General features: G+C 63.7%; 2 protein-coding genes across 2 annotated transcripts in view; both read right to left on the bottom strand.

Moving 5' to 3' along the window:
* LOC102388627 (cytochrome P450 2F5-like) overlaps positions 1–3,381 on the bottom strand; it is a 5,087-nt gene extending 1,706 nt beyond the window's left edge. The window contains exons 1-5 of the mRNA XM_006031386.3: positions 2,859–3,381; positions 2,362–2,524; positions 2,069–2,218; positions 1,768–1,928; positions 927–1,103 (exon numbers count right to left, since the gene is read on the bottom strand). Coding sequence (XP_006031448.1) covers positions 927–1,103; positions 1,768–1,928; positions 2,069–2,218; positions 2,362–2,524; positions 2,859–3,044 — 837 coding nt within the window. The 5' untranslated portion in view covers positions 3,045–3,381. The remainder of the gene's footprint in view (positions 1–926; positions 1,104–1,767; positions 1,929–2,068; positions 2,219–2,361; positions 2,525–2,858) is intronic.
* A 3,449-nt stretch (positions 3,382–6,830) lies between these two features.
* Positions 6,831–8,444, bottom strand: CUNH19orf54 (chromosome unknown C19orf54 homolog; the record flags this gene model as incomplete). Its single annotated transcript, XM_006031423.3, has 4 exons — positions 6,831–7,558; positions 7,828–7,898; positions 8,161–8,290; positions 8,396–8,444. Coding segments are annotated over 4 exons (561 nt in total), but the record flags the coding sequence as incomplete, so codon positions are not given.
* Between the last annotated feature and the right edge of the window lie 2 nt (positions 8,445–8,446).

The following is an 8,446-nucleotide window of genomic DNA, read 5'->3' as shown; positions in this document are numbered from 1 at the left end:
TCTATGGAGGAGGGGTGGAGGGCCAGGACACCTGGGTTCCTGCCCCGGCTGCAGGAAAGGAGCAGGGGCCGGTGAAAGCAAGTGAGGGGCTGGGGGGGCGGGGGGGAGTCTTTGTTTCTGCAAGGGGGCTGGCCCATGGTGCCAGCGGGCAGGACTCCTGGGCTCCCCCACCCACCTGGGGGGAGGGGGGGGCACGGGGGCTTTGCAGCTTCAAGGCGCTGAACTCAGGACTGACCCTCCCTCCAGACAGGTGCAGCCGAGCCCCCGCGCACCCGGGCTCCCATCATCCCGCTGGCGCCAGTCCCAGGAGCTGCCATCCCAGGTGTTGCTAGACATGTTCCACCCACGCCCTCCCAGCAGGCGCCGCATGCCCCAAGGGAGGCACAGATGGGGGGAAACCAAGGCACGGGGCAGCCCGCTCCCAACCCCGCACTGGGGCTTCGGCAGCCAGGGCCCCGGGGCCAGAGAAGCGAGGTGCCCAGGGTGCCAGCCGGGCTCCGGACGCCTGCACCTGGCACGGGACCCTGGCCCCCTACTCCGAATACTTGGCTGGGAGGGTGATGCTAATTGCTGGGCTCCTTAAAAAGTAAGCAAAGAGGCTCCTTGTCTAAATACTGATTAAATGCCTGTGGTTTTGAGCTACTGTTTACTGCCGACCTGCAGGAGATGCCGGCGCTGGCTGGAGACTCCTGTGATCGGTCCGGGGGGCACTGCCGTTCCTGCCGGATCAGGGCTTGGTCCAGGCCGGGAAGTCCCCACCCAGACACCTGGGTCCCAGCAATACCAGTCTGCTAATACCAGACGAGCCTCCCTGCACTGGGGGAAGTGGGGGGCGCAGGCAGGGCCAGCTGGCACAGGTGCTCGGCCTTCCCGCGCAGGTCCCCCCCGTGCCGGGGTCTGGCCCGCCGCCCCGCCCCGCCCCTCACCTGCTCCATGCGCAGGAGGAAGCAGTCGATGAAGTCCTGGGGGCAGTTGGGGTCGAGGGCCAGGCGGTGCCGCTCCACCTGCTCGGCCACGAAGCGCCGCAGCCGCTCGAAGTTGGCAAAAATGCGGTTGTGTGGCCCCGGGAGCCAGCGCAGGAGCCCGGGGAAGAGGTTGTACAGCTGCACAGGAGGACACGGACATGCACAAACATGGACACATGCATGCACACACGCGGGGAGTCAGGTCCATGGAGGGACTGGACCGCATCAAGACTGCGTGGGTGTATGTGTGTGAGTGTGTGTGTGTGTGTGTGACAGAGAGAGACAGTGTGTAATGAACTTGACAAGGGTGTGTTTGTGTGTGTATGTGTGTGCATGCGAGAGAGAGTGTGTGTGTGTATCCAATGAACTGGACAAAGTGTGTGTGTGTGTGTTTGCATATGTATATGTGTGTGTATGTGTGTCTGAGAGAGAGAGGGACAGTGTCCAAGGAACTGGACAAAGGTGTGTGTGTGTGTGTCCATGCATGTGTATATATGTGAGAGAGAGAGAGAGAGAGTGTGCACTGAACTGGACAAGGTGTGCGTGTGTGTGTGTGTGCAAGAAACCCATCATCAACATCACGCACGTCCATCCTGCCCACTGCTCAGTGACATGCATGTGCATGTACGTGTACCACCCACCAGCGTGTGCACCTGCCCGAGGACCCCTCCGGACCCCCGGCCCTCGTGCAAGCAGCCGCACACGGGCACTGCCGCCGCCGGCTTCTCCGTGTGGGGCCCCCGTGCCTTGAGCCCCCTTCCCAGAGCTCCAGGGCCCGGCTCCGGCCCCACTCAGGCCCCACCTGGCCCCAGACGGAGCTGAGCAGGAGGAAGTTCTGGTTCATGACGCCGAGGAAGGCGAGGAAGCCGCGGTCCGTGTACTCGAAGCGCTCCCCGAACACCACGGAGCAGATGACGTTGGACACAGCGCAGCCCAGGAGGAAGGTGGGGTCAAAGGGTGCCGCTGGCGACAGGAAGGGGGGTCAGCAGGGGTGCTCACATGCCCATTGCACCCCAGCAGGCAGTCAAGGGTCAAGGGTGACCTGTGCTACCCGGCCCACGGGGGACCCTAACCCACCCCCCCCCCCGCCCCCCCGGCGTCACCTTGGGTGCCGTCGAGCTCCCCCACGAGGCACCGGGCCTCCTCCTGGATCGGCGCCTCCAGGCTGCGCTTGCCCATGCCGAAGCCGCGCAGCGTCTGCATGGCGAAGCGCCGCAGCACCCGCCACTTGTCCCCATTCGAGAAGGCGATGCCTGTCGGGTCAGGGGTCAGGGGTCAAGGGTCGGGGTCACCCCACCTGTGCCATCGTGCCATCAGATGCCCCTTAGGGTCTCCCCTCTCCCCCACCCTCAGGGAAACTGAGGCACTGAGCAGGGCAAGGCGAAGACATGCTCACCGTTGCCCTGGGTGAAGCGGTACACGACGGGGAGGTCCCCGCGGCTGGCAAAGACCTCGGCTTGGTCCACCAGCGCCTCCTTCACGGTGCGGTAGCCGCACAGCACCACCATGGGCTGTGAGCCCAGGTGCACCATGAACACAGGGCCGTAGCGCACTGCCAGCTGCCAACAGACGCTCAGTTTAGTGCGTGGTCGGCTGCTGACAGACGCTCAGTTTAGCGCGCTGCCAGTTGTCAACAGGTGCCCAGTTTAGTGCGCGGCTGGCTGCTGACAGATGCCAGGCTTAGCAGCGACAGATGCCCAGTTTAGCGTGTGGCCAGTTGCCGACAGACGCTCGGTTTAGTGCACAGCTAGCAACCAAAAGCCGCTCGGTTTCGTGCATGGCCAGCTCCCAACACATGCCTGGCTTAGCACGTGGCCAGCTGCTGACAGCTGCAGGACTTAGCGCACAGCCAACTAAGCCCCACCCCCCAGCCTGTGCTTGCACCCGCCTTACCGCCGTCAGCGACCGGATCATGTCCTTGGTGTCCAGCTGCAGCAGGTTTCCCAGTAGGGGCAATGGCCGGGGCCCGGGGGGCAGGCGCCTACCCCTCCTGCGCCCCCGCTGCGCCCCTGCCAGCAGCCAGGCCAGGCCGGTGAGGGCAAGGGCGAGCAAGAGGAGCGTGGCCGTGCTCAGCGCCATGACAGCTCCGTGGTAGGTGCCTGGCACGGCTGCCACGGCTTGGTGCCACCTGCTTTTAGGAGGCTGCAGGTGAAGAGCGGGATGGTACGGGACCCACACACCTGGTGGAAGAGGATGCCAAGGGCCACGCCTCCCACTCGCCTGGGTCCTTAATCCGTGTGCTTTTCCCAGGCCTGGTGGAGGCCCAGAGACAGGGAAGCTGAGCCCCTGTGCCAGGACGTGGGCTCTGGAGGGCGGTCCAGGCCCCGCCCTGGGTTTTCGGGCCAGTCCAGCTTGGCGCAACACGTTGTTCCCAGGGGCAGGGGAGGCTCGACTAATCCCAACTGCCAGTGTTGGGGCGGGTGCGGGTGCGGGAGCAGGAGCCGCTCTCTGTGGGCGGCCCCCCCTCTCAGCCCCCGCCTCAGGCCAGCTGACGGCTGCGTCAGCAGCCCCCTCCCCGGCACACGGCCGACGTGGGAGCTGCCCTGGCATTGCACAGCCGCCGGGACCAGCCGGGATCGGGGCCCCGCTTGCACCCGGAGCAGCCCGGCCCCTCCAAGGGCTTCCCGGCGTCTCTTTGTGGCTAACGAACAAGCCTGGCTGCGGTGTTCAGCCCGGTTCAGGGCTCTGGCCCAGGGTGCAGCTCCCTGCTGCTGAGATTGCCCTGCCCTCGCTTGCCTCGGTTTTCCCATCTGTACAAGGGGCAATGGTGGCCTAGGCAGCCGTGCCCAAACCCCACCCCCGCAAAAAAAAAACCCCAGCACATGCACCCCTGGGGGAGTTATGAGCTGGTTTGGTCTCAGCCCACGCAGCTCCATGGGCGCAAAGGGGCATCCGGGCAAGGAGGGGGCACCCTGACGGGCCCGATCCGGATCCGCAGCTCCGGCTGTGCCATGTGCACAAGGCGCCCCCTGGTGGCCCTCATGTGTCCCAGCCTGCCCAGCTCACACGGCTGCCGGGGTTGGCACGGAGGCCTGCCCGCTCCTCCGGGCTAGTGCAGGCAGCGCCAAGCTCATGGGACTGGGAGGGGGCAATGCACCATAAAAAAATGGCTGCCGATGTCCATGCCACCCAGCTGCTCTGCAAGAGAGGACTCTCGGTACGGGATGGATGCCATCAGAGGCTTTTGGGAGGCACCGGGACAAGGCCTGGGTGGGCTCCAGGCTTTGAGCAAGGCCATGGAGAAGCTAACAAGGGTCCAGAGGCGGCAACAAAGATGCCCATGGGCTCAGAAAGTGCGGCCCAGGCGGGGAGGAGCGGAGCAGAGCAGCAGGTGGCACTGGGCTGGTTCAGCCGGCGGAAAAGGCGCTGGAGGGGCCCTGGGAGCGGGCTGCAGGGATCCGAAGGGCAGTTGCAGCAAGGAGGGCAAGCGCCTGCAGTCTCTGGGGCAGAGAGGAGGACATGGAGCCATGGCTGGAAGAGGCAGCAAAATGAATTGATTTTGGAGATCATAAAAAATTCGGGTTGAGGGGCCCTCCGGTCACATCTATTCCAACCCCCTGCTCTTGCCCTCCGCTGGACTCTCTCCAACGTATCCACACCCTTTCTGTCGTGGGGGGCCCACAGCTGGACAAGGGACTCCAGATGTGGCCTCCCCTGTGCTGAATAGAGGGGAAGAATCACCGCCCTCCATCTGCTGGCAGCGCTCCTACCCATGCAGCCCAGGATGCCGCAACAAGGGCACACTGCTGGCTCATATCCATCTTATTGCCCACTGTCACCCCCGGCCTGCTCTGCAGCCCTTTTCTGCAGAGCTGCTGCCCAGCCCGTCACCCCCAGCCTGTCCCGGTGCACGGGACTGCTCTGTCCTAAACGCAGCACTTTGCTCTTGTCCTTAATTGAACCTCAGTCATGAGATTCCTTTTGGTCCAGCCGTCCAATGTGTCAAAGCCTCTGGATCCCAGCCCTGCCCTCCAGCGCATCTGCTACTCCCCCCAGCGCGGTGTCATCCGCGAAGGTGCTGAGTGTGCACTCGCCCTGTTTTCCAGCCGAGGCTGATGTCATTTTCCTGGACTTTAGGAAGGCCTTCGACACAGTTTCGCACCCTGTCCTCATTGGGAAGCTAGCAGACTGTGGATGCCTACACGGTCGGGTGGGTGGCCAGCTGGCTTAGGGACCGCACCAGAGAGCGGTGGTGGATGGTTCCTTCTCGGCCTGGAGGGAGGTGGGCAGTGGGGTCCCGCAGGGTTCGGTCCTCCGACCGATATTATCCAATATCTTCATCAGCGATTTGGATGAGGGCGTGGCGAGCACCCTCTCCAAGTTGGCTGATGATACCAAGTTATGGGGCAAAGTTAGTACACCGGAGGGCAGGGAGCAGATTCAGGCTGACCTGGACAGGTTGGATCAATGGGCAGAGAGAAATAGGATGCAATTTAATAAAGATAAATGTAAGGTACTCCACCTGGGAAGGAGGAACCCCCAGCACACCTATCGGTTGGGGAGTGTCCTTCTCAGTAGCTCGGAGGCAGAGTGGGATCTTGGAGTCATAACTGACTCCAAGATGAACATGAGCCGGCAGTGTAATGAGGCCATCAACAAGGCCAATCGCACCTTGTTGTGGATTAGCAGGTGCATGACTAATACAACAAAGGAGGTGATGAGGCACTGGTCAGGCTGCAGTTGGAGTACTGTGTCCAGTTTTGGGCGCCGCACTTCAAGAGGAATGCGGGGAATCTCGAGAGGGTTCAGAGGAGGGCCACTAGCATGGTTAGTGGCCTTCGTGATAGACCCTACGGGGGGAGGTTGAGAGAGCTGAATCTCTTCAGCCTTCACAAGAGACGGCTGAGGGGAGATCTTGTGGCTGCCTATACATTTATTAGGGGAGGTCAATGGGGAATAGGGGAAGCGCTGCTTACTAGGGCGCCCCAGGGAGTGACTAGGAATAACGGGTGTAAATTAGTTGGGAGTGGATTTAGGTTAGATATTAGGAAGAAATGTTTCAGTCAGGGTGGCCAGGATCTGGATGGGCTTCCAAGAGAGGTGGTGCTGTCACCTAGCTTGCAGGTCTTCAAGAGGAGGCTACATAGTCACCTGGCTGGGGTCATCTGACCTCGGTCCTCTTTCCTGCCAGGGGCAGGGGTCAGACACGATGATCCATTGTGGTCCCTTCCGACTCCACAATCTATGGATCTATGACACTGAACACAACCGCCCCCGGTCACTCCACCTGATACAGAAACACTTCCTCCAGGGCAGAGCAGAGGTCCACAGGGTGGACACCAGGCATGGGTGGGGGGACTCCCCGTCCATGTGTCAGGGGGGTTTTAAGCCCCCCCCGGAAGTGCTACCTGCAGCTCAGGCTGGGGATGAGGACCGGACTATACCAATGCTCCTGCTGGGACCAACCTGCAGGGTCCCGCACCTGTGCTCAGGCTCAGCCCCACATTGCACTGGGGCAGATGCTCAGCCTGGCACAGCCCCCTCTGTAGCGGGGGCGCAGCCTCGGCCTGGGAGCTCTTCAGCAATTATTGACAGGTCACAGCAGCACGACGTTGGCGGCTGCGGCCCCGCTGCTTTTCCTGCAGCAAACTCTGGCGTCAGATCCGCTGTGTCAGGATCCACAGTATTTGATACACGCTGGATTAGTCCTGGCTGGTTTGCACAGGGCCGATCCTTCCTCCGGCCAGAGGCTGGACTGGATGCGACCTCTTAAGCTCCCTTCCATCCCCACGGCTGTAGGATTCGGCGATGCAGACAGGGCTTTAAATCAATACCCGATAACCACAACTCGAGGATAGGAACAGCCTCTAAAGGGCCAAGCAGGAGGAGCGGGCAAGTCACGAAAGGGAGAAAACAGCTAGGAAAGGAAGGGCGCTCGACTGAATGAAGCCGCGGTGTGACCCTGGAGCGTGAGAGCCGTGGGCAAGGCAGAAGGTAAGTAGCGCGTTTATTAGGATAAACGGGGTGCCGGCAGTCCCTGGGTATACCGCGGCTCGTAGACGGGTCTTGAGCTGACTTCCGAGCCCAATCCTGGAGCCACAGATCTGGCCGCAGGTCTTTCCGCAGCAGAGCAGGTGTAGGCTGGCATTCCCGTCCCTCCCCGGGGAAGCATGGGCCGGTCCCCAGGTGCCCTTCCCTGCCTGGCGGGGCAGCGTGGCTCCTGCCTCAGAGCGCCGGATATAGGAGGCCGGGATCCCTCCTCACCTCCTGGAGCTCAAAGTGGGGAACCCAGGCGTCCCCTTGGCCCTATCCGGGGCTGGGCACGTCCCTGCTGACCTGGCGTCAGGGCCCGGGGTGCAGCAGCACGGCCTGGCCGCACAGCCCCTCCTGCAGGCCGCCCGCGGGCACGATGTAGACCTTGCCGTCGCCCGCCCGCCGGGGGCTGAAGTCTGTCAGCTGAGCGTTGCTCTCCTGCAGCTGCCCGTAGCCCCACAGCTGGTAGCGCCAGCTCTTGCCCTGCTTGGCCAGCAGGTAGGTCTCCTCCACGCCCGCCGGCAGGGGCCCCGGCCCCCGGGGGTGGAAGAGCCCTGGGATCTCCTCGTCCTCGCGGCAGGGCGGGCTCGGCGCGTCGGGCCTCAGACCCAGAAGGGCTCCTGCGGGCACAGCGGCTGTCAGCCCAGCTCCGCTCCTGGAAGCAGCAGGATGTGGCCCTTTGGGCCCAAAGGGGTGGTGGGCTGTTGCCCACCCCCGGGCCGCGGTCTGAAGCAGATTTCCACCCCCCAAGGCTTTGAGCACTCCCGCACCTAAGAGCCCCCCTATGCCCTGGGGGCGGGGACCAGCCCGTGGCAATTGCCGGACACGGCTCCCAGACCCCTGGCACAGTTCACCAGCCCCGTGGCACCCAGGCCAGGCAGGACCGTACCCGAGACGACGGCCCAGTGGGCTTTGTATCCACGCCGGCGGCAGGGCTCGTGGTTAGAGTCCTCATCGTAGCTGGGCGCTCGTCAAGGCTGCAGCGGGGGGCCTGAGGGGATGACCACGCCGTCGCCACCCCTCCCAGAGCCACCTCCGCAGCCCGGGGGCATTGAGCGAAGCTGAGGGAGACCTGGAGGTGGTGGAGGGAGAGCCACGACGCCCCCCCCAGTACCCCTCCAAAGACACAGCGGACACATCACTCCCCCCACGGGACCCAGACGGCACCTGCCGCGGCTGCGTGGGCCCATCCCAGCTGGGGGGCCACGTGGGAGAAGGATACGGCACCAACACGGGGCAGCCAGCAGCAAGGTGGCGAAGGATCCTGTCCCGGTTGGCTCCCTCCAGGCCTCCCGTGAGCAGCTCCGCCCGGCACGGGAACACCTCCGCCGCCAGCTTCGCCATGTCCGCCGCTGGGGGAGGAGGGGGACGTGTCTCAGACCCTACTCCAGGCTCCGTCACCCCTTCCCCGGAGCCGGGGCATCTCCGACGCCAACCCGGGGCAGGCAGGGGCTGACCTGAGAACATCTCCCCCTGGACCGTGTAGCCTCTGTCCAGCGCCGCCTGCC

This window comes from Alligator sinensis, unplaced genomic scaffold, assembly GCF_000455745.1.
Source record: "Alligator sinensis unplaced genomic scaffold, ASM45574v1 scaffold1667_1, whole genome shotgun sequence".
In the NCBI taxonomy this organism is placed as follows: Eukaryota; Metazoa; Chordata; order Crocodylia; family Alligatoridae; genus Alligator; species Alligator sinensis.
The sequence above is the reverse complement of the archived record's forward strand: the minus strand, read 5'-3'. Positions and strand labels throughout refer to the sequence as shown.